The sequence below is a fragment of the Rhipicephalus microplus genome, chromosome 10 (assembly GCF_043290135.1).
Source record: "Rhipicephalus microplus isolate Deutch F79 chromosome 10, USDA_Rmic, whole genome shotgun sequence".
NCBI lineage: Eukaryota > Metazoa > Arthropoda > Arachnida > Ixodida > Ixodidae > Rhipicephalus > Rhipicephalus microplus.
In genome coordinates this window covers 2,330,525-2,355,941 of record NC_134709.1, presented here as the reverse complement: position 1 = coordinate 2,355,941, position 25,417 = coordinate 2,330,525, and the positions used below count along the sequence as shown (strand labels likewise).

The 25,417-nt window shown below is 49.6% G+C and overlaps 2 protein-coding genes across 7 annotated transcripts in view; one reads left to right on the top strand and one right to left on the bottom strand.

The window, feature by feature from the left end:
• The window catches only part of LOC119167677 (sodium-dependent glucose transporter 1A-like), a 197,236-nt gene that overhangs the window by 36,542 nt on the left and 135,277 nt on the right, over positions 1–25,417 (top strand). The window lies entirely within an intron of this gene.
• The window catches only part of LOC119181914 (BBSome complex member BBS2), a 163,729-nt gene that overhangs the window by 105,633 nt on the left and 32,679 nt on the right, over positions 1–25,417 (bottom strand). For 2 of the 3 annotated variants that reach the window (XM_075876066.1, XM_075876062.1), the window contains 3 exons: positions 23,980–24,213; positions 5,833–5,904; positions 1,228–1,478 (listed from right to left, as the gene is read on the bottom strand). In XM_075876066.1, the coding sequence (XP_075732181.1) occupies positions 1,228–1,478; positions 5,833–5,904; positions 23,980–24,213 (557 nt within the window). The remainder of the gene's footprint in view (positions 1–1,227; positions 1,479–5,832; positions 5,905–23,979; positions 24,214–25,417) is intronic. The other variant, XM_075876063.1, reaches the window with a different exon arrangement.

The window sequence follows — 25,417 nt, the reverse complement described above, 5'->3', positions numbered from 1 at the left end:
CTTCTGATTATACGTATTTTCGGCGTCACTTCCGCGACGAAAGTGCGTCATTGAAGTCTTGGTGGGCCCCGGCATAAAGCACTTTCTTGTTAAAAAGTAACTACGCATCATAACGGCCTCACACTGTGGCAGGTTAATCAAATTGAGCAAGCCTGCTGTATCAGGAGCTATTCTCTCGAAAGATCTCGAGCTTGAGGGGCACGATACAACGGCACGAAGGGATCTCGAATCCTTTTCCTTTGCAAGCTTTCTCGTGCAGTTGAGATCGCTCATCTCCTGACATCGCGACTTTGGCAGGAAAACAGTCGCCCATCAGCGACTCAAACGGGGTTTTACGTTGACCGTAATTCAGAGTTGTCATATGCTACTCAGTTAACGAACGAATGTTCACGACAAATGAAGCCCAAAGAAATGGGTGTGCAATACATTTTCTCACTGTTATGCTTAATTTGAGAATGGCTAGCGCACAAGACACAAAATATAGACACGTAGACGACAGATGTCTTACGCGCTCCCATTTTAAGTTGTTCATTCTTACCAACTTGCTGCACTTATTAGTTTTAATTTTTTTTATTGATACCTAAAATTTAAATCAAATTCAAAGAGGAGTTCCAGAGTCGCGTATGATTTATTTATTAAAATATGCGCAGCAACGAATGAAACCACATATTTGCGTTTCAACATAATCTCCCTGGTCCTTTGGTTGAATGGGCGTTTGCACAATTAACGTTACTCGTTGATTCCCTGTTTAATTGATAAAATAACTACATTTGCGGGGAAAATTCAAATAAGCTTGAAAATGCGACAAGCGATTGGCACATTCTGCAAGCACCTCAGAGACGATCTGAATAATATTAGCGGAACTCTGGAAGCCACAAATATAAACGCGAGCTGCTCTTTCTTGGCTTAACGCCTCACCTAACCGCTGCGAATCTCGCTTTGCGCTCTTTCAAGCATTCGTGTTTAGTGGGAAATGTTTTAAACGTGCGTCTCTTCGCTGATTAAAAATTCATAAAAATCGATAAACTGATAAAAAAATGACAAAAACTGACTGATGACGCCATGTATGTGCCCTGTACTTTCCCAATTTTTTTTTTTTGTCCGCTGTGTGGTTGCCGAGAGGTTGGCAAGCTGACACCGATCCTGGGCGCGGACGGACATCAGTGCCCGCGAGTAATGCGTCGGTCGATGCATGCTACCTTTCGAGTACATGGCCCTCTTACTCACAAGACGAGGCTTTCTCCGTCAAAGATGCCTTCGGCGAAGAGGATCACCGCCCGGATGACGGTCTCGTTGTTCGTCTCCAGGGCCACCTCGACATGAGGCTGCATGACGCAGCATTTTATTGATGCACAAGCGACTTCTATCACACAAACTTTCACATGTGCGGTCGTCTGCAATGACCGCCATGGATCGCTCACCGGGATGCCGTCGGATCCGGAGTTGATAGCAAGGAGTGTCTTCAGTTGCGTGTTGGCCTGCGTGGTTAGAGAGTGATGCTAGCGAGCAAATAGCCACCACCACTAAAGAAATCACAAAAGAGCGGCGCGACATTCGCGAAGAAGCCCAACAGAAGCGAGATGTTTTTTTCGGAATTATCACATTTTTATATTTATTAAAATATCTCGATCAGGACGTGGAGTCGAAAAAATCTTTTACTCAATTTGCACTACGAAAATAAGCGCAGCTATGGGTGAATTCTGATTCACATATTTACTTTTAACAATGCCTTCAGGGTAGTCTCCATGTGGTCACTTGCACATTTGCGTGTGCACGATTAACGTCACTAGCTGGTTCCCTCAAGGTTTTATTTTAACACTCATCAACTGTGCAAAGTCGTCAACAAGAACGCTATTTGTGAACGTGATGATCGCTGAAGAAACTATTTGCTGGAAAAACGCAAATAAGCAAGTCCCTAGCGGCATTTGGCATATCCGACAGGCGGACACCAAAACCCGCCTATTATCCGACTGGTTCCGAAAAAAGGGCTTTTATTCATGAAACAGATTACCCCACGTGGTGACAGGAATTAGTTACCCACCTTCGTTCGACGGAAATTGAAGTTACTCTCAGAGGCTACGCCACGGGTGGACAACCACCTCATGCACCTCTGGGAGGCGTGGCACAGCCTCGCCCGCAGATGGCGCCGCCAAAAACACAATCGGAAGCCCGAAATTCGCATTGCCGAGCTCACCCAACAAGTGGCAGAGTACGCGGCCCAGCTTGCCGACTCGAATCGGTTGGACCGATGCGACACAACTGCTAGACAAATGTCCAGCCGGAACACTTGGCGTCTCTTTCGTACCTTGATCGATCCGACCCATACCAGAGCCGTGACACAAAAACATCTCCAACGGGCTTCCATGTCTCTGACAGAGACACCTCAAAATTATCATGCTAACTCTGTAATCAAGCGATTATTACATATGTGTCTGACGTACATCAAATGCCAGCGTATGATGGTTTCGAGAACGCAGAGCTGAATCAACCGTTCCGGCTCCATAACTTAAAGGAGAAGAATGTTCTTAAAGGAGAGAAAATAAAATAAATGTGAGCCCCGTAACTGTCTGCATCAGAGTGCGACTCCTCAACAGTGGCTCACGACGGAAGGGGGTAAGGAGGGATTAAAAAGGATAGAGTGAGAAGTAAGGATAAGACAGAGAAAGATGGGGACACGGTCGAAGGAGGACGGGGTACCACTCAGCGAGAGCTTCACGGCGTCAAGAGATGGCGGAGGGCGAGCCGGTCGGCCGGAGCTGCGTGGTCGATGGAGATCGCGCGGACACAACCGTTCGACACGGAATCCATCGAGCGAGTCCCGACCGACAGTCATGTATCCGAATACAAAATGAAGAACACGGTACCTACCTATTAGGTACCCTACAGGGCGGGGTCCTCTCACCCCTGTTGTTTAATCTGGCAATGATGAAACTACCGGCTCAGCTGGCGAATGTTGAAGGCATCCAGTAGTATGCCGACGACATAATGATATGGGCGAGATACGATTTCGTATGGGACATAGGAGCCAACCTGCAGTAAGCGGTGGAGATCGCCAACGCCCGCCGCTGCGGCCTTGAATGCTCCCCGACCGAATAGTAATTTGTGCACATCCGCCCCACGCCAAAGCGCACTGCCAAGATTGAATTGTCCTTGGAAAGCGGACCCAGCCCAAAACAGGATGAGATTAGAGTACTGGGTCTGTTTATTCATAAACACCGCCGAGTCGATACAACATTGAGCAAACTACGGAAGGTGGGGAAACAGGTGGGCAGTATGATTCTCTGTGTTTCCAACAAGTGCGGGGAGTTGCGTTGCAGATACGCCTTGTGGCTAGTGCATGAATTCGAATCCAGCCGAGTGCTCTAGCTACTCGTCTCCTTACCACCTCCACCTACACAAGTTCGACGAGAAAGCCCTTGAGGTGATTCTCGGGAAGATATACAAGCGTAGCCTCGATCTCCCAATAACCACGTCCAACCAGCGCCTTGTGTGCCTGGGAATGGTAAACACTTTCACAGAGCTCCGGGAAACACACTTGACGAATTAATACATGAGACGTTCAAAGACTCTGTCAGATCGCCGCTGTAAATAAAGGAGGGGACTAATGGAGGAGGTTCGTCACGCTTGTTTTGCGTGCCGTGCGCAAACAAATGAACCCTGAGACGACGTGGTAACGACACACGACGAAAAATAAACATAGAACACAGAGCCAGAAAAACCGTCAAGGCATTTGAAATAAGTAACAAAACTGTCTGACTGAAAGATGAAAGCAATAAACGCGAGTTCAAGGCGGAAAGTTTCAGAACCTCAGGATTAGGTAGGGGGCCGACGAACGCTGAGTTGCAGGGCAGGAGGCAGTGGAAAGTTGCCGTGGAATGCGCTCACGTGTCGACGTGTGGCGCCCTATTGACGACGGCGCATGATGACGTGGGTCCGACGACGGAGCAGTCAACCCGCATCGGAGACGCGATGCTTCATGCAGGGAATGGTCAGCCCGCCCAGCGAACAGCTTGCGTCGAGACGTGATGCTCGGCGCAACCGTGACTACTAGCCAGGCCACGTACGTCGCTGTGCTGAACGGCTGACCGCGGAGACGCCTCGCCTAGATCTGCAATTCCCTCGGCAAGGAACAGAACAGCAGACCAGACCGCGCCCCGAGATGCAGTACTCGGGCCGGCGACACCACCCCAGCTGGGGATTGGAGCGTGGCGAGCTGCGTTCCCTAGCTGGAACCTAGATCGCCTCGTTGTCTTCCGTCTGCCGCTGCTTCGGCTCGTCCCCAGCCAGAAAGCTTAACGCCACGCAATGCTCACACGAGGCCCAATCAGGGCACGCCACCTCTATGGGCCACCACCGGTCATCAGCTGATTGGCTGACCTCACGTGCACAGTTGGCTCGAAATCACAAGCGCCTTGCCCTGCACTTTCGTTGTTGTCGTCGTTTTCTTCACTCATCACAGCCGCCTATTAGCTCAACTGCACATCCACCATCCAACAGGGGTGGAGGAGCGCGTATGCATTCCAGAAGTCTCCGGCCCTCGCCATGTGGGATGGTACGCGGCTGCAGTTGTCCTCCAAAACGTCGTAGTGAATGGCCTCACACGTATAGAACACAGGACACAACGCATGCGTAGGAAGTTGCGATCGCGCTAACTGCCGCAGACCGGGACTCGCATGTCATGATTTCAGACTTGAGAGGGGCGATATTCCTCGCAGGCACGTCCCACCTGGCGCACTACATTTTACAAAACAGCAATTACGCTGGGGTCCCCGCGTCCCGTACGGTCATATGGGCTCCAGCTCACATGTTCCTCGAAGGCAATGAAATGACTGACGCCGCAGCCCGTGCGCTCCGGGTAATGCCTTCAGGCCCTTCCGAAATGGCATTTGAAAAAATGACTGAATTCTACTCATTCGGCCACTCAATTTATCCAAAACCCTGTTACAAAGGCGGAGGAGCGGTTACTCCTCCGCCTTTACGCCAAAACACTGCCGTGGCCGGCAGTACTGCCTGCACAGGAAAATGCCCTCACTGTGTGGAGAAGTCTTAGGACATCTTCCACGTACACGGTGTAGGCATGACAGTCTCCCCCTAAAACTGAACGCTACCTGTAATCACTGGATGGCAGCCCTTCTCGGCTGCTCCGACCTGGCGAGCCAGAAGGCCCTGATCAATTGAGTCGCGTTGGACGCCAATGAGCTTCTGCAATGGGGAGCTTGTGAGGGGTGGCTCGCACCGGGCCACCTCCCACCTACTTCCTGCACATACATAGAATAAAGTTTCTTTCTCCATGAGCGGAACTGCTGAAATTTTGAAGACATGCTTAAACACCCATTAGTTGGAACTTTCTTTTCATTCATTATTTTATGACGTGTTGGGCCATGGGATTTCACGCTCCCTGCTTCATAAAACATCTACCTGCCACCTACTTGGTGAAAGTGTTACGCTTCAAATAGATTAGTTATGATATGCCACCGACTTCCTGCATATCGGAATAAAGTTTCTTTTTCCATGAGCGGAACTGCCAGCCCTGTCTGGTTAGCATTGCAACTTCTGCTAAGCCTACCTAAGTATTTCAGAAAGGCTCTCGGAAACGGTACAAAATGACGTGGAATGTTTTGCTGTCGAAGCGTCTAATAAAATTAAAAAGGGCCATGGCTCGATCACCCAACAATTTGTGGCTTGTAGTAAATAATTTACTGAATATATATATATATATATATATATATATATATATATATATATATATATATATATATATATATATATAAACTGAAGTAGGGTATATGATTCTAATGCATATATAAATTGCAAAAATATATTTGGGCCTACCGGAATGGATCCGTACTGCTGGTCGCTGTCCTTGGACTGGGCCTCGTAGTTGCGCAGTTCCAGCATCAGCGTCTGCGGGAGAATCGGCCATAATGACGAGACATATCGAGAAACTTGAGTGCTATCGGGGACGAATTTGAGATGGCATCGGCCCGCAAATTGGACGACGACGATATCCAGAATAGTACCCTTGAAAAGACACCGTGGTACACGCTTGCCGACAAGGCTTGTGCTCTAGTGGAAGTTCGTACGGTTTCAGTGGCGCCTGTCCCGTTGCTTATTTTCTACCGTTCCTTGTCCTTCATTTACTTACAGTGGTCACGAAGGAATGTGCGAAACTATAGAGTTGCAAACTGACAACCTCAAATGGAGCTCACTTGAAAGGAAAACAAAACAAACGTCTAGATATATTGAAAGAAGCACTGCGTCCCGTGTCCACACAACTGCTTTCTTGCATCATGACCACGAAGTTTGGCGACAGGTGGGTGATGCCAAATGTCGCGTGTCGTGATCAATTGCGTCATATGGCGACATTGTCGCTAAGTCTTCATGATGTCCTCGTATGACTCGGTCGCTTCGACAAACGTGGGCTTATTTCGGAGCTGGAATACTACAAAGGGAGAGGGGAGGGGATACGTGAACCACCAAGGGCGAGAATGACCTCGCGAGATTCAGTGTCTTCTTATAGCGTAGGCTTAAGGGACTTTTAAAAGGCCACTCACCAGGTTTGACAATTTTGGGCTGACAAACACAATACGTATATGGGGCGTTCACGATCACGTCTGTCACAATTTGCAACGCTACGCGCCGCAAAAACGAGTTAAATTTCAAGATGAACGCTGCTCTCTTTTCGTTTCGCAGGTGCGCGCCGAGAGAATGAGTGCATGGCGTTCACGAATGTATTGTCCTACGTAGACGGCAGTGCAGTGATGTTGGCCCTCTATCTACGTATACGACTGTGCTCTGACGTTGCCAACAGTGGCACGTGACATGGCGAAAATTATGTAACACAGCATGCGTAGTTTATGTAATTTGTTGCTTGAAGAGAATAATAAGGTTGAGATAAATAGTAACATGCAATAAGGGAATGCATTTTCCCGTGAATTGCAACGAGATTAGGGAACGGGATTCTTAAATGAGAGAAAAGTGAGCCGCGCATCTGTCTGCATCACAGTGCGACACCTCAGCAGTGGCTCAAGAGGGAAGGGGATAAGCAGGGATGAAAAGAATAACGTGAGAAGTAAAGATAAGAAACAAAAGGATGAGGCCACGGTCGAAGGAGTCCGAGGACGAGGGGCCACTCAGCGAGAGCTTCACGGCGTCAGGAGATGACGGATGGCAACGCGGTCGGCCAGAGCTGCGCTGTCGTGGGAGATCGCGGGGGCACAACCGTTCGGCACGGAATCCAGCGAGCGAGCGGGGCTAACGTGCCGACGTTCCGCATGAGACGACAGCGGTAGAAGCGAAAGTAACGCTCTTACGCGTTCGCGCATTCATTGTGCTAATCTATTCTGCCGCGTCTATAGTGAACTAGAATGGCAGCGGAGGCTACATTTCCGATGGGGGCTGAAATGTTGTAGGCCCGTGTGCTCAGATTTAGGTGCACGTTAAAGAACCCCAAGTGGTCGAAATTTCCAGAGCCTTCCACTGCGGCGTCTCTCATAATCATTTCGTGGTTTTGAGACGTTAAACCCTACATAAGAATCAGTGAACTAGATTATATTAAATGCGAAGCATTTCTTGGCGAACTTCGGCGATGTTGAATGTATCTATCTATCTATCTATCTATCTATCTATCTATCTATCTATCTATCTATCTATCTATCTATCTATCTATCTATCTATCTATCTATCTATCTATCTATCTATCTATCTATCTATCTATCTATCTATCTATCTATCCGCCTATGACTTTTAGCTCTCCTGGTCTTTTCGATAATGGTATCAATACCAAACTTGGTGTGGCATAACATGACTGTATGACGAGAATAAGTGACTACTCAGAACATGAAAATCGTGACATGTCTGTCATGAATGTCATGATTTACATTTCATTGTCTTGGTGCCCTTGCGGTGGTTTCTTTCACATCAAATGTTTCAAAACTGGTGTGGTATGAGTCGTATGACATGACTACATGACGAACACAAGCGACAGACCTTAACATCAAAATCATGACGTGTGCGTCATGTAACATGACTACATGCCACACTTATGATACACTCGCGGCCATTTCGCTAGCTTCACATATACCAAGCTTGGTATTACGGTACGTGAATGGATGATGAAGGTATGTGACTGGTGAAAACATGATAATCATAAGGTGCGTGTCATGTAACAACATGACTATGTGCCACGTTCATGTCGCGCTCGCGGCCGTTTCGCTAGCTTCACATTTACCAAGTTTGGTATTACGGGGCGTGAATGTATGATGAATATATGCGACTGGTGCAAACATGATAATCGTGAGCGTGTTATGTAACAACATGATTACATGCGGCGCTCATGATGTGCTTGCGGCCGTTTCGCTAATTCCACATGTACTAAATGTGGTATTGCGTGACGCGAACGGATGACATGAATGAATGACACCTCCAAACATGATAAATATGATATGCGTGTCGTGTAACATGACTACATCCCACTCTAATGATGTGCTCACGGCCGTTTCGCAAGCTTCACAAATGCCAAATTTAGTATTAGGTCACGTGAATGGATGACGAAGGTGTGTGGTGCAAAAATGATGATCACGAGACGCGTGTCATGTAAGAACATGACTACATGAAACACTCAAGGCGGCAAAACACTTCGACGTGACGCTGGCGATGCCACATTTTGACGCGCCCGGCGTCCCTCCGTCACGAAAAGAGGCAGACGCGGTGCTTTCGGGATAACGTCATCGGCGCGAAATGCTGCATGTCGCATTTCGTGCCTGTTGCCGCCGGGCCGCGCCGACGGACGCTGGTCGTGCCGCTCGCGCCTGGCGTCAGATTATGCTCGCGTTTTGCTAGCGTAGCGTCGCCAGGCCTCGGAAGGTCTCAAGTTCCGCCCATCGCCGATGAAGAAGGGGGGCGAAAACATCGACAACTAAAGAAGAACTATAGTGACTCCGTTCAAATCTGCCCTCGGGGACGCCAAAAAATCCGCTAGCGGCGCCTTAGCAAGCTCTAAAGCGAAGAGAACCACCATTTTGCAAAAAGTGCTCTTTTCTATGTAATTGAAGGGTAACATTTGAATGTATACTTCTGAGCAATAAATTTGTTTACCGATCGTGGTACCATGCGAGTTCTACTATGGATTCTCTTATCGGTGACGGTGACGAATCAGAAAACATGCGCTGCCGGCCTGCCGCTGTTCGACAAAGGCAGCCGCCGCGCATATATGCGCAGTTAGTTTTCATCCGATGGTTGGCCTGGTCCTCGTCGTTCCGTTTTCTTTCTAGCACGTTTTTATTCGCTTCGGTAAGTCATTGCAGTTGCAGTAGGCATACTCGCTGTACTGCTGTATGGTGCCGCAGGAACTGTCATACCGGTGAAGGCATCGATTTCTACAAGTGTCAGGGCGATGACAGGTAGATTATTTTAGCCAATGCGCGCATATTTGTTTTTTTTTGTCGGTTATTTAACTCTCAGACCGTGTTATCGCAGTCAGTGTTGTGTATTTGTGCACTACGTTCATTTAAACTGATCCTGCACATGTTCAAATGCTTGCGCTTATCTCGACTTCCGCTCCATCGGAATTTACTTGTGGAAAACCGAACCTCCTTGGGTCCTCAGCTTGACTGCACTATGTCGTAATGCAATAAAAAGTGTAGGTGTTGAAGCCGTGCTCGGCGAAAGCAGGAGCTGTAATTTGAAGCTGTTACTGAAGCACCTCATGCTGATTTTCACAAATGTTTTGTAATCATAGTTACCACTAACGAGATGCGCTTTTCTGTTCGTTTTGCCTCTGAAAACGAAGGCGTGCCCTTTGCGAACTCGCAATAATGCTTCTAACACGGTATATATATATATATATATATATATATATATATATATATATATATATATATATATATATATATATATATATATATATATATATATATATATATATATATATATATATATATAAACGTGATTGCTGTTTTGCTGTCAATAAATGTCGTTCCCCGTACTCATTCGTGCATTGTTTTTACTGGTGCCAGCTGCCAATGAATGCCTGTCGGTTCCGTGTAACCTCTGTACACACAGGTACTGTGTTCCGAAGGGCACTTTGGTGCGCTGCTGGGCGCGCTCAAATCAAGCGGGCGAAAGATAACGACACCCGTAGTCCTGCGTGAGTCTCGGTCTCTTTCGTCAACTTCTGTTTAAAAAGGATAGCTATAGAATAAAGAACCAGCCGAGGCAACCGCGTAGGCGCATACGCACCCTTCACAAGAGAAAAAAAAAAGGCCTTTTTTCCTTGCCTGAAAAAAAAAATTGTTTTCCGCTTCTTGTTTATTCAGCGCTATCTCTTGGTTGCCCTCGGCGGTTACATGCGCCACGCGTGCGCGAGCGTCAACGTTACGTCGGAGCACATTGGGCCCTTAATGCTGCACTCGCGGCCGTTCCGCTAGCTCCACATAACCAAATTTGGTGTTATGACTGGTGCAAACATGATAATCGGGACGCGCGCGTCATGTAAGAACGTGACAACATAGCCCGCTCACGATGCACTCGCCGCCGTTTTGCTAGCTCAACGTATACCAAAGTTGGTGTTACGTGATGTGAATAAAAAAGGTAAATGACACATTTAAACGTGATAATCAAGGCATGCTTGTCATGTAAAATTGACCACATGCTACGCTGATGGCAGGCTCGCGGTCGTTTCTCTCCAAATTTACTATCAGGAGACGTGAATAGATGAGGAAGGTAAATGTCACGTCAAAACATGATAATCATGACATAGAAGTCATGCACGGCATAATTTACCTCCGCCTCGTAATGTTGTGCTGATTTTAAAGTGACATATCAACCTTCCTCATTCGTGCTTCGCACATCATTGATTCCCACTGTACGTGGGATCTGACTTTTTTTTTAGTTCACTATAGCCGCGTCTATGCCAGCGTTTCCAAACCATCTCACAGAAACAGGCAGTAGACCACAAGAGACGCTGGTCAACAAAACAACGCCGCTCGCGTGGCCGGGGGTTTGGCTTGTTCGGGCACGTCATGCGCATGTGACCTCTTGGTTGGATGCCGGAGAGTGTAGGGAAGAGATTTGGCTTACGAATGCTACGCGGGTGAGCGGCGGGGGTATCGAGCTCGCCTCCTCTCTTCCCCGTTTTGCGCCACTTATAGAAAAAAAATCTATCAGCTTGTAATGAAGCGATTGGAAAAATTTGCTCCTCATCGGATACAAAATAACTTCCATGGTCGAAAAATAACTAAAGTTTGTTATGGGGCCTGGAGAGTGGCCCTGGCCGGGTATCCGCAGAAACCTTTTGCGTCGTTGCTTATCAGGCGGGGGAACTGACAAGACAGTTCGCGCAGTTGTCGTGCCGAGCTGGCCCAGCGTGGCGGGAGCCGAGCGACGAAAGACCCGCATTTACACCGGGAGTGACACAACCCGATTTGCACGTTAGTTCTGTCGCTGGAATTCGGACATCATGACATGGTGTTCTGTGACAGGCTGTGGTTCGAATTTGTCTTCGCCAAGACCGAGCACCATGCCACTGTAGAGAAGAAGAAGATGAAGAGAGAAGAAGATGAAGAGAGAAGAAGAAGAAGAAGGTCGGTTGCCGCCACCCGCTTTCCGCATCAATAGACCTGCTGTGCAAGTACTACTTGCGCCAATAAACCCCGTTTCAGAGTGGTGGACGTGTTGGGTAACTTAACCTGGAACTCCGCAACAGGAAACTACCTGCCATCCCAGAAATGGCTGAAGAAAACACCCAACAAGGTACGACCCAGCCTCCGATGGTCATCGTGCCCACTGCGCTACGCGTGCGCGATCCACCTTTTTTCGACGGTACCGATGAGCAAGGCGTAGAAGATTGGCTATCGACATTTGAAAATGTAGGCGCAAGCAACAAGTGGGATGATCCGTCGAAGCTGCAATATGTACCCTTCTACCTGAAAGAAGTAGCGAGTCTCTGGTTTAACAACCACCACTCGGAATTCGCCACTTGGGGTGCTTTTAAGCTACGCATTACCGATGTATTCGCTCGCCCCGAGGTACGCAAGCTCCGTGCCGAACAGCGTCTACGGAGACGCGCACAGCTCCAGGGGGAAGGCTTCGCAAGCTACATCGAGGATGTGCTCGACTTGTGCAAGCTCCTTGACCCTTCAATGATAGAAGCAGACAAAATCAAACACATCTTGAAGGGGATAGACGACGACGCCTTCCAGATGCTGCTGGCCAAGGGCGCCCGTACCGTGTCCGAACTCGCCACGCTTTGCCAGAGCTTCGAGGAGTTGCGAAACGGCCGCCAGCGGCTACCGACGCAACTCTCCCGGCATTGACCCTCGGTGGAGACCAGAACACGATAATGTCGGATATCAAACGATATGTGCGCGAAGAGGTGGCCCGACAACTTTCGTGCCTGTCGTATCTACCGGCAACGGAACCCTCTTCTGAGCGTCTCGCGCCCGCCATCAGGCAGGTAATACAGGCGCAGGTCTCTGAGGCACTGCCGTCCGTTTCTCAGACAGCACCCGTCATCGCGCCATGGACTTACGCTGCTGTTTCTGCAACTCCGCCACGACCTCCGCTTGGGCTGACTTCACAACCTGTATGAGTACCAACGACGTCATTTCCATCAACACAACAGTGCTCTAACGGAAACCCTTGGCGCACACTTGACAATCGCCCTATCTGTTACGCATGTGGATATTCAGGTCACGTGGCACGCTTCTGTCGCCGGCGCTTCGCAACGGGCCCGGCTGCAGCTCCGAGGTACTCTGATTACCCTTTCCCAGCCCCGTATAACGCGCAACGAGAACTGCCCCGTCAATTCGACCGACAATCAGTGGAACGTGACCCTTCACCAACCGACTAGACCACCACCCTGCTGCTGACCACCGACCATTCGGTCCCCGTCGCTCATTCTCACCACGCCGCTACCGTTCTCCGTCCTCGCTGCGTCGCCGACCGAACCCTGTAGAGACGGAAAACTGACTGCCGCAGCTCCGGAGGCACGAGCTGTGAAATAGTCGCATTGTAGAAGTCCTCGCCCTTCCCCCACAAACGTTCCGGAAGTGTTTGTTGAAGGTCTACGAACTCTTGCGCTTGTTGACACGGGTGCCGCCGTATCTGTGATGAGTAAAAAACTCTGCCATTTGATACGAAAAGTAACGACGCCGCCTTCCGAGGTTTTGCTAAATACCGCGAGCGTGCAACCAATTCGACCAGTCGGAGCATGTACGGCGAGAGTATAATTATTCAGGACGTCCTGTACCACACCGAGTTTCTTGTGTTGACCACTTGTTCCCAAGACGTGATACTATGACGTGGTTTTGTCGCGCCACCACGCCGTAATTGACTGCGCTCGCGCGCAGGTGGAATTTTCCGTGTTTTCCGATGCGCCATCTACCGATAATGAGCGCACTCACCTTGGCAAGCTTCTTGTTGCTTCCGACATTTATGTTCCTCCTCTTAGTGCCATCGAATGTCCCCGTCAATCGCACTTAATTGTCCGGCTCTACCATTGTGTTCTCCCCATCTGACGGTTTCAGTCGCTGCCATGTGCACGGTAGACGTCTCTGCCATACGCAGTTCTGCCACCTCACCAAGATACTTCCGGAATTGTCGTTTGCAATCCTAGCTCATGCCCTCTCACCTTAAGAGCTCACAAAACACTGCGCTATGCTCTGCCTATTGATTACAACGTTATTGTGCATATTGAGTCCCACGACCCTGGCCAGCAAGCTCAACTAAACGCTGTTACTCCTTTTTTTACGCGGGATGACTACTCCTCGGACATCTTCAATAGTTACATCGACAGCGACCTTCCTCCAGATAAACGGGACCAGCTAATAACCCTTCTTCATGAATTCCGAGATTCATTCGACCTTCCTCAAAATGCACTAAGTCAAACACCGTTGCTCACACAATCTACACTGTAACGCACCCTCCTTTGCGGCAACGCCCCTACTGCGAATCATCCAAGGAACGAAGTGTAATTGCAGATCAGGTGGGCGATATGCTTCAGCGCGGCGTCATCAAGCCATCTTCTAGCCCCTGGTCTTCACCTGTTGTGCTAGTGAAGAAAAAAAACGGTTCGATTAGATTTTGTGTCGACTACCGACGACTGAACAAAATTACACGGAAAGATGTATACCCTCTTCCCCGCATCGACGACGCTATTGATTGCCTACAAGGTGCCGAATTCTTTTCGTCGCTGGACTTACGTTCAGGTTACTGGCCGGTTCCAATGGCAGAGTGTGACCGCCCCAAAACAGTGTTCGTTACGCCGGATGGCCTATACGAATTCACGGTTATGCCATTGGGTCTGTGAAATGCAGCTGGAACGTTTGAACGAATGATGGACAGCATTTTGCGCGGCCTTAAATGACAGATATGCGTGTGTTACCTTGATGATGTTATCGTATTCTCTCCTGATTTCCCTACCCACGTCGACCGTATGCGCATTATTCTTCAGTGCCTTACTAAGGCAAACTTTCAGCTTAACCTAAACAAGTGCCGCTTTGAAGCTCGCCAACTTACTATACTTGGTCACGTTGTGTCAAAGGATGGAACTTGCCCTGACCCGGACAAACTTCGAGCCGTCGCCGACTTTCCGAAGCCACCTTCACTCAAAGAACTTAGGAGCTTCATCGGCTTGTGCCCGTATTTTCGCCGTTTTGTCCAAAACTTTGCATCAATAATAGACCCACTTATACAACTACAGAATGGCCCAGCTAATCTTTCTAACTGGACGCCGGCATGTGACGAAGCCTTCCTTACACTGCGCCGCCTGCTTACGTCACCACCCATTCTCTGCCATTACGACCTAAGTGCCCCTACTGAAGTGCACACAGACGCCAGTGGCGTTGGTCTGGGAGCAGTACTCGCGCAACGAAAGCCTGGTATCCCAGAGTACGTCGCCGCATATGCAAGCTGCGCACTCATGAAAGCGGAAATGAACTACTCTGTAACTGAAAAATAATGCCTCGTAATCGTTTGGGCGTTAAGCAAGTTTTGTCCTTACTTGTACGGACAGAGTTTCGGCGTTGTGACAGACCACCACGCACTTTGTTGGTTGGCATCGCTAAAAGATCCTTCAGGTCGCCTTGGACGTTGGGCTCTTCGCCTACAAGAATTCAACATTCGTGTCGTCTACCGCTCAGGACGAAAACACTGTGATGCGGACGCTCTCTCACGATCACCAGTGAGATCCAGCGCAGACCTGCATTCGGACGCCAACTTCCCCATTGCTCTCATTTCCGTCTCAAGCATGTCGTATGAACAGCGGAAAGACCCATGGATAAAATCTCTCCTCAACATTCTTTCCGACTCCTCAACGTCTGCGTACCCACGCGCTCTTTGCCGCCAAGCCACACATTTCGAGATACGGGACGCGCAACTATACCGCAGAAACTACCACGCAGATGGTCGTAAATGGCTCTTGGTTATACCACGCCACATGCGATCTGATGTATGTGCGTGTTTTCATGCCGACCCACAACATGCTCACGCTGGTGTGTTAACATATTGCCGGATCTGCCAGCGTTACTACTGGCGTGGTGTGTACACCTTTGTATTCGGTCCTGTTCATTATGCCAACGACGAAAGACAAGGCCCATTCACCCGGATTATAACAGCCTCTACCGTGTCCGGTGCGCCCTTTCGACCGCGTTGGAATCGATCCATATGGTCCCCTTCCGTACACTGCGGCTGGGAATCGATGGATCATTGTCGCCGTCGACCATCTGACGAGGTATGCTGAAACAGCTCCACTACCTACGGCTGGTGCACGTGACGTAGCCAATTTTAGATGCGGAGCATCTTATACTCGCGCCTTGTAGTGCGCCGTCCGCACCGCTTCTCGAACATTCGACAGCTGACGCGCGCGCATGCGCCGTCGCCCACTCTTCCACCATCTGTGCATCCCTTCCTCCTCTACACACCGCGCGCGCTTCACTCCTCCACCATCTGTGCACCCTTCCTCCTCTACACACCGCGTTCGACATCTACAATTCTCCTGATTCTCCAGTGGACGCGCATGTGGCGTCGCGCTTCGAGAACATTCAACAGCTGACAGTGCATGCGCCGTCGTGCTGTATCTGCATATATCTTATCTACATATATGAAAACGCAAGAAAGAAGTCCAGGAAAAAGACTTCGGCAGGCGGAATCGAACATGGGACCTTTACGTCGTGAATGCGAGGCGTTAACCACTGAGCCACCGAGGGGTACTTCCTTCAACGTTCAATCCGCAAGCTCAAACGGCAAAGGGGGTGGGATATCGTGTTTTCAGCGTTATCAGCAAGATGGCGCAATGAGCGCGCGGCGGCTGTCATCTCTCTCGTACTTTGGCCCGCGGAGAGAAGAGGAGTGGACGATCTCTCGCGCGCCATTATTTCCCGGTGGGGAAGATCATACGTCTCGGCTGGCGTTGAGCTTGCACTAGAATGATTCTGTTGTAGTAACGAGGCACACAAAGGTCACTACAATCTATGCAGAGCCTCCGTTTGCAAAAAAGGCGCGCTTTTCAGACACGGCGAAGTAATAACCTAGACGCTTATTCACGTTCATATGTACCTGTGAGTACGTTTCGAACACGGGGCATGTTGCGATTTGCTTGGCATTCTGCGGGTGACCTTTCAAGTTGTTGCTATTGCGTTCATTGCTTCGCCTTTGTGGCAAAGGTGCGACTTTTAGATGCGGAGCATCTAATACTCGAGGCTTGTAGTGCGGCGCCGTCCGCAAGCTTCCTCCTCCTTCTTCCACCATCTGTGCATCCCTTCCTCCTCTACACACCGCGCGCGCTTCACTCCTCCACCATCTGTGCACCCCTTCCTCCTCTACACACCGCGTGCGCTTCTCCTCTTCACGAACATTCGCTAGCTGTATAATGTAGCGCGCATGCGCCGTCACGCTTCGAGAACATCGGCAGCTGACGCGCGCGCATGCGCCGTCGCGCTTCGAGAACATCGGCAGCTGACGCGCGCGCATGCGACGTTGCGCTTCTCCCCCTTCTCGAACATTCGACAGCTGACAGTGCATGCGCCGTCGCGCTGTATATATACTCAAGGTCGGCGCTCGCTCGCTCAGTTGCCGCTCGTCGGTTGGTTTTTACGGCGCGTCGACGTCCAAGGTCGCGGTGAAATGAATTCCAACGAATCCACAAACACAATGGTCGACGTCCCTTCGACCAGCGCCGCCCTTTCGCATACGTGTGTACGTGTTCACTCATTTAACACCCCCTCCTACAACCACGTTAACCAATTTAGCCATCGACCCAAGTAAGTCGCAATTTAACACCCCATTTCACAACCACGTTAACCAATTTAGCCATCGACCCAAGTAAGTCGCACTTTAACACCCCGTTAACCAATTATATGGTCCGCATCCTCCTCAGTGTTCCCCCGAGGGAAGCTGCGGGCAATTTTTTTTTCTTGCGACGCTTCGTATTGCGTCATGGGGCACCACGTCAACTACTAAGCGATGGAGGGCGTGTCTTCTTATCCGAAGTTTATGGTGACCCCGCTCCTAACTGCAGCGGACGATCACCGCGGGTTAACGCTTAGCGAGCCATAGGGCCGCTACTCCGTTTACTCGCGTGTAGCGCACCGCTCCGCGCGCGCTCAACTAATAGGGCGTTTAGCGCGGCGCGGCAAATAGACAGTGTTCTAATGTAAAAGTACACAACACTTTATTGCCTCTGGCGGCACCCCGAACAACAGTACAACGTCCGCTCCCGGGACGCGGGTAGCAAAGGCACCCGCATGCGGACGTTCACAATAAGGGGAAAACCGCGAGCACGTCGCAGCTGGCAATGGCGAGCTTTGACACACCGGTCGGGAAAAAGTCCCTCACGGCTATGCTGCGCACTCTCACGATGGCCACTGGGCCCGGTCGCGAGTGTTAGGGCAAACCTCGTACGCGTAGGCCTACGGCAAGTACGGCTCGTTGTGGTACGACCACTTCAAGCACTAGGCACCGCTGTGGGCTTAGCGTACGCTACCGAAGCTAGCACTCAAGTAAACACGCCTGCCGAGGTGCCCAAGGCCACCCCAGGCAGGCTGCAGTCCGGCGATTCCCAAAGGGGACGCGGACGAAGGAAAACACGTGCTTACCCGGCGCCGACCAACGGAGAGAGACCGCTCCCTCGGCGCGCGCCGTGCCCGCGCGTGGCGCCATCTATCGCCACGTTGTGTTAACAGAGCAGGAAAGCGAAAGGGTGTGGCCGTGTGGCGGAATGCCCGCGAAATGGTCGCAGGCGCGCCTCAGATTCCCACAAGTTGTATAACAACTCCTTCGGGCATGCCGCACGGAGCACCGCACCTCTACTGCCTACCACCCGCAGACCAACGGTCTAACTGAGTGCTTCAACCGAACGCTAGGAGACATGCTCGCCATGTATGTCAATTCTGACCAATCAAACTGGGACGTCATTCTCCCATTTGTGACTTATGCGTACAACACCGCGACGCAGTCAACCACAGGCTTCTCGCCTTTCTTTCTTCTATATGGGCGTGAGCCATGCTTCAACCTTGATACTATTTTGCCGTATCGTCCCGACGTCTCAGAGTTCAACCCTCTTTCTGAAATTGTGCACCACACTGAAGAGTGTCGTCAGTTGGCCCGATCATTCACCTCGGACAAGCAAGCACTCGAAAAAGACCGCCACGACCGCGACCAGCAAGTCGAGACTTTTGCCGTGGGCTCGCTCGTCTGGCTCCGACTGCACTTCCACTCCCCAAGTCTGTCCTCTAAGTTTGGCCCCAAGTTTCACGGTCCTTATCGCGTGGTCGAACGTCGATCTCGTGTCACATACGTAATCGAGCCGGTCACGCCATTTACAGACAGGCGATGCCTTGGTCGTGAGACTGTTCACGTGAGTCGTCTCAAGCCCTATCACGACCCACTCCTACTCTCGTCACCTTGACTTTCCCGGATGGCTCGTCTTCGTCGCCGGGGTATTGTAGAGAAAAAGAACGTTATGTGCCGCAGTGGGTCACGCCTTTAGCGATAAGAGCAAAGTGCGAGCTGTTGCCCCAAGCGCTGTAATTCCGGGGTCGGTTGCCGCCGCCCGCTTTCCGCATCAATAGACCTGCTTGTCAAGTACTACTCACGCCAATAAAGCCCGTTTCACCGCGAATTTTAAAGCTTTATTTTCAGCTTTTGGGGTGTTAAGGGCTGTTCTTGGAAAGCCTCTAATGGCCTTGACTGGGACCATGGCTCTTTACAAATTTATGGCATAGACAACATTTTTTTTTTTCAATGAACGTGTACAAACTGAGTGAGCAGATTTAGTGAAAGATTGAAAATAGTGAACTCAAAAGGTGAAACTAAAGAAATACAAATAGTTATCATGGCGCAACCATAAGCGGCGTGTTCTGTGTAGAGCAGCTAATGCGGCTGCTTCAAAGCGCGGAGGTCTCGACCCGTCAACTAACGACGCCGATAAATAGGTGACCAGTAAAAGAGCGAGGGATTGTGGGATGCACCGTCTGCTACCGGCTTCCGGTTCCAGAAAAGGAGACGACGGTGAACCGATTCGCCGCAAGCCTCAGATTATTCAGGATTCGCGCGCGGTGGCCCGTTTATCTTCGTCCTGATAAATCATGGTTGGTTGTGCAGCCGTTGGCTGCTCCAACTCGAGCGTGAAATTCAAACAGCGTGTATCGATTCTTATGGAACGCAGAGAGAAAAATGAGGTGAGCCACGGCTGTGAAGAAAGCCACAGCGACAGGTAGCCTTTGGGTACCGAACGTTGAAGCCAGAGTGGGCGAAAATCATTTTATCACAGATACAAGTGTATTGCACACTAAACAAAAGCTTACGCATGAATTTGCTGCGAATTTATATTGAGAAATAAATTGTCGCGCAAGCGCCTATCAAATGTATTATAAGGACGCGCGGGTGAAATTGACTTGCCATACGAGATGAGCGCCAGCCATTGCACTCATATATATGACAAATAGCACAAAAGCTTCACTCAAGAGTAAGTTTACACAAAGCGCTGGACGAGTCCATTTGCGTTATTTTGGTCAAACTGTGCGCCAGGACGGCACGCAAAAGAAGTTGGTTAAAAAAGCGCAGGGTTTTGATTATTTGGCGCCGTCTATGTCTAACTCCATTTTTTACGTGCCGCCGTGCCGCGCAGCTTGATCAAGATCAGCGTTTAAATAAGCATCTGGCTTCGACTAAGAAATACATCTTATAGCGTGCTGAAGGCTAGAAAAAAAAAAAGGTATCTCAACGCACTCAATAAGTGCTGCGCTTCAGGCCGATCGACCGACGATGTCAGCCGAAGCAGCGATCTCGAAATGAACTCACACTGCTGCAGTCATCCACATCCCCTCAGATCTTTAAAATGGTGATTTTTTTATCAGCAGTAACGTATCCTACAATAAAAACTTTTTTCTGTATCGACTGATCTGCTAGCCAAACTGTTAGTACCCCCCAAGCAGCATAAAAGCATTGCAGAGCATTTTAGTACGATAAAAAAGTTTTCTTGCCGTTCATGGCTTTCGTAGCTTGTCATCGTCACAGTCACGGTTAGCAAAAACAAAAAACCACCTTCTAAAGCACTGACATTGCACGGAGACGTGTTTTTTTTTTTTAGGGGCGAAGCTCCTTACGCTCTAGGTCTTTCCCTCCTCTGTAGTAGTATGTAGCCACCTTTAGATTATGAGTTTCTCAATAGATGGCGTTGTGTGTATATGTCTTCTAGAGCTACTCTATATGCTACCTTTAGCTACAAGTAGCATATACAGCAACTCTAATGTCCTCAACTTTATAGTACTTCATGGCTAGGTGGCGTGAGCCACCGCCCGATCTAAAGGGTACAGCCGGATACATCAATCCATCCTCGGGAATAGTATAACTATATATATGGCGTTAGTGGTTTCCACAGCATATCGACGGAGTGAATGATGATGTGTGGGACGAAGCGTCCGTCCGTATGTCTGTCCGTCCATGCTTCGAACGGATGGACACACGGACGGACGCTTCGCCCCACTCATCATCATGGACTCCGTGCATAGGCTGCGATTTTTTCAATGGAGCTGTACGAAAATGCGCGCGTGCCGATGATTACCCGCGTGGTGTGTCGAACCGGAAGCCGTAGGATCCCACAGTTCCCTGCGATTGCCCATATTACCGGTCACCTATTCCGCGAGGGTGAACGCGGACGACCCGCGCGCTGGAAAGAAAGGAGACTCCTTCGTTCACACGCATAGACTTTCATACAGTAATACCTAGAGAGGAATCTGGCGCTGCGATCATGTACCTTCATGGGAATTATGGGAAGTACAGGCTTCAGATTGCACATGTTTAGCTAGCAAACTGTCTACGGGCTTTTTTCTACAGTTTCAGTTTCGTTCTCGTGCAGCCCGGGTAGTGTAGTGCGGTGAAAAAGGCTGAAACAGTGCGTGTCTTGTTCGAAGAGGCTGAAAACAACTAGGTCTCTTGATTTGCTGTGATGTTGGAGCTTTGGGAGTCGTATTTGACAGTTAAAACGAAGTGTCGTCCACTCACATCTGCGCATAGATGTAGCGTCTCATGTCAGTGCAGGATATTGCCTGCACTGACATGCCTGCACTGGCATTTGGAAATCTGGCTGAAACCGTATAATCGCCGTAAGTGCTCGCACTTTGGCTTATTTTAACTCGACGGCCAGAGTATCCGCAGTGCGGATACCGTGAGTTCTTGCGAAGGTGGACCGCGCGGACGCATGGCCCCATCGCCCCAGCGATCATGCGACGCACCTGTTTGGGGTTTCGCGCATGCGCAATACCGCCGCCCCAATGTCCTGCGTACGCAAGCCGCTTGGGTACCCAGCACTAAAACTCCCTCGTGATTCAGCGTGTCTTCGAAAGATCAGCGGCGGAGCGAAAATTCGCCCCATGTCTGCTTCAAACGACCACGAAGCAGTCAATCTTAGGGGAGTTAACAACGCCCTCTCCGAGGCTTCCGCGGTGTCTGAATAGGCAACCCGAGCACACAACAAAAATCTTTTGTTCGCTCCCCTATTGTGTATCCCCAACCCCCTCCATCATCACCACGGATTATGGCGGGGGCTGCGCCGCTTAGTCGGAGAGGAGTGGGGAGCATGGCTGAAAATGAGGTGCAGCTGTGCAAGTTTAGTCGATGTCGCTGCTGCACCAGCGCGCGCGTCACCAGCACGTCACCTCCAGAGGTGAACCAATAGCACGCGAGCAATCCTGACGCTGGCGCTGGAGTCCTCCTCGCCCTCTTTCTTTTCTCTCTCTCGTGCGATGCGGTACCAACGCCACCCGGTCAACGCATAGGGCCTCACCGCGCTGTACTGGTCGTACTCACCGCGCTTAAGAAGGCTTCTACGAAGCAATGTTTAATCAGAGAACGGCTACTGACCGAGGTCGGCCTGGCATGGGAGACGGTGTGACACGTGGAGACCTTCGCGTGTTATATTTGGTTACGTGCTTGTTTCCAATGCAGTGCCTGTTATGAAAGTGTTTTTGCGTTTTGTTGTGGCAATTAGAGCCCACACGTGTGAGTGGCTTGTGTGGAGACCCTTTGTTCAACCGAGGGTTGAAAAGAGGGTGTTTGGATGGGAGAGCGGAGGTTCTGGCTGCAATAAAGCGTCTCTTCAGGGGTCCGCGGCTCTTCCTTCATGTTGTCACCGAGCACTCGAGTCATCGAGGGGCGTCCATTCCGAATCTGAAACACCTTCCCTCCTTAGCTAGTGTAGAAGTAGCCGAGGAATTAACTCAAATGATCTTAATTCTTTCTTTACACGTACGAAATTTATAATAGAGTGTAACGATGCAAGAAATACAAGATTAGCAGTCAGATTGGGCATGTACATCTTCAATCAAAACATGCATAGGGGTATGTGTGAGGAGAGAAATGTTTGAGAAATTAAAAAAAAAACCTGTAAACAAGTAGGAGTAACAGCACAAATAAGTATAGTCAGACAGTAAAACAACAATACATGTGTGTAATTTCGCTCAGTTGGTATGGCTTTCAAGTGAAACGGTTAGAGAAATTGCACCATTTTTTGGAAGTAGTGCGTATGCGTGAAATAACCCACGCGTGATTATAAAGGATGGTTAGGTGGTTTATGTCGGCAGTAATTTATAAAATGTTGTCGCCTTTTAATTCTGCCTGGTATTCTTTCACAAGGATTGCGTGGTAGTATTCTGGTACACAGTTTCCTATATATACACTAGAGGGAACTCGGGCGCTAGTGTCCATGGGAGCTGCAGCGCATGGCGCTTCAGCCAACGTGGGAATTATGAGTAGTACATGTGGATTTGCATAATCTTCGTGTTCCATTTAGCTTGGCATGACTTGAAGCTGTTTTGTCACCAAAAAAAAAAATCGGAAATAGTTTATCAGTTACGCGTCACCACCTTTATGTTGTAGGCTCACAAACTTGAATCGGGTCACGAAGTTCTAAAGGGTTCCCTCTTTTATTCTAAACAAAACTGAAACAATGCAATAAACAAAGCCACGGGTGCGGTTGGTGGCCCGTATGTACGAAGACTAGGCAAATCCATGTACTGCCCGTAATTCTCATTGTCGCTGAACGATCGCAGTCCCAGTTAATTTTAGGAAGCTGCATGTTCAGGTAGAGTCAGTATATTCATGTGAAATATGGGAATGGTGTGACTTTAATGAAGAACATATGCTATGGTCCGAACAACCGTTTTCTGTATGACGTGCAATTTACGCATTTTTGTTAATGTGGACGTACTCCAAAACAGATGACGGTACTAAACGTGAGGTAGAAAATTCATAGATGAAGAGTTTCACTGCCTTAATTAGGTAGCGAGAAACGCACCCGGAATAACATGCTGCCCGAAATCCTAGTGCCAGGTAGTTTTTCAGTACGTGTGTTCCAATACATTTGTTGGACGAAAAGTATTCCCAGACACTTGGTACGAAGGCCAGCCTCCAAGATGAGCCTGTTTCGTAATTTGTGTCAAATTACTTGAGTGGCTCTGCATGCGCACGGCCGATGTGACGGACCTGTTTCTTGCGGCTCAGCTCGCGCACTGTGTCCTGCTCGAAGGTGGCGTCGACCATCTGCTGTCGGAGCTCAGCCGAGGCCGGCAGGTAGCCACGGACTTCGCCCGAGACCGAGACCACGATGAGTTGCTCGCGTCCGTCCAGGCAGTAGTCGGCCTGCACGATGCCCGCCACGCCGTGCGCCATGCTGTCGCGGAACACCACCTCGCCCGTGGTCAGGCTGCGCGCGTCCACCTGAGCAGAAATATCGGCTTCGTTGCCCGAGAAAACCGAACTGTCGTTGCCGTCTGTGGGAGAAGCACACGTGTTACCACAGAGTCATGCCGTTTGTTGAAAGTGCTTTGGGAAAAACACCATATGAATGCCATGTGGTGAAAGGAGTTTCCTTAACGCATCAGAATTCTAAAATCGCAGCAGGCGTCAAAACAAACAAGTCGGTGGTTTCAAAGGGGCCCTGCAACACTTTTTGAGCATGGTCAGAAAACTAAGCCTATCAATAGACTTCCGAGCGCGCGTGAGCCAAACATAATTGCAACGCGCTGTCTGGCGCAATAAGCTCTCAGTCACATAAAAATCGATTTCCCACTCCTCATCAGTGACATTCGGTCCTCCCTTTCCCCGATTCACGACTCCAACTAGAGTCACTGGAAAAAATGTCAGAGTATCGCATCTGTTTTCAGCGCGCCGACACCACCGTAGAGCCGCGGTGATTGGGTTGTGTCACGTGACCTTTCCTCGCCATATCCCTGGATGGATGGATGGATGGATGTGGCTGTACCCTTTAGATCGTGCGCCGGCTAACGCTACCTAGCCGTAATACTTAGTGAACTAACCACTAGATTTACCTTTTTTTTCCTTTAAATAGTAAAGTTGGACGGGTACTTTGCAGTGAAGGGTTTAATTTTCACTCGTGCCTTGACTTTAGCCACCAATCAGATAACCTCCTTCTAGTTAAGTCAACCAGCTTAAAGTCTATTTTGCCCTCCCTGTCCCTAAATCCTAGTGCTTTGAAAAACTCTGTGCCATCATCCTGAGCTATAGGGTGAAGCCCTTTACAGAACATTATCAAGTGTTCGGCAGTTTCTTCTTCCTCTCCACACGCACTGCGTACTGTAAAGGGGGGTACCAATCGAGAGCAACACTCAGATATATATGCGCAGATGCAAAGGGAAAATGCTGATCTCAGGGCCATTGTCGAGCAACTCAGGGCTGAAATAGCCGACTTAAGGAAATCACATGTTTCGCCTCCGTCCCCTTCAAACACAGTTCCCAGTACGGAGGTCACATCGGATGCGAGTCACGATGAGGTACCCATGGATGTCCATCCAGGGGCAAAACCAACAAAAATGAGAGCGCTAGCACAACCGGCCAATAATAAGGACAGAGATTTCAAAACAGAGGTCAAGAATACCTTGACCTCTCAGGGCTCTCGGGGCTT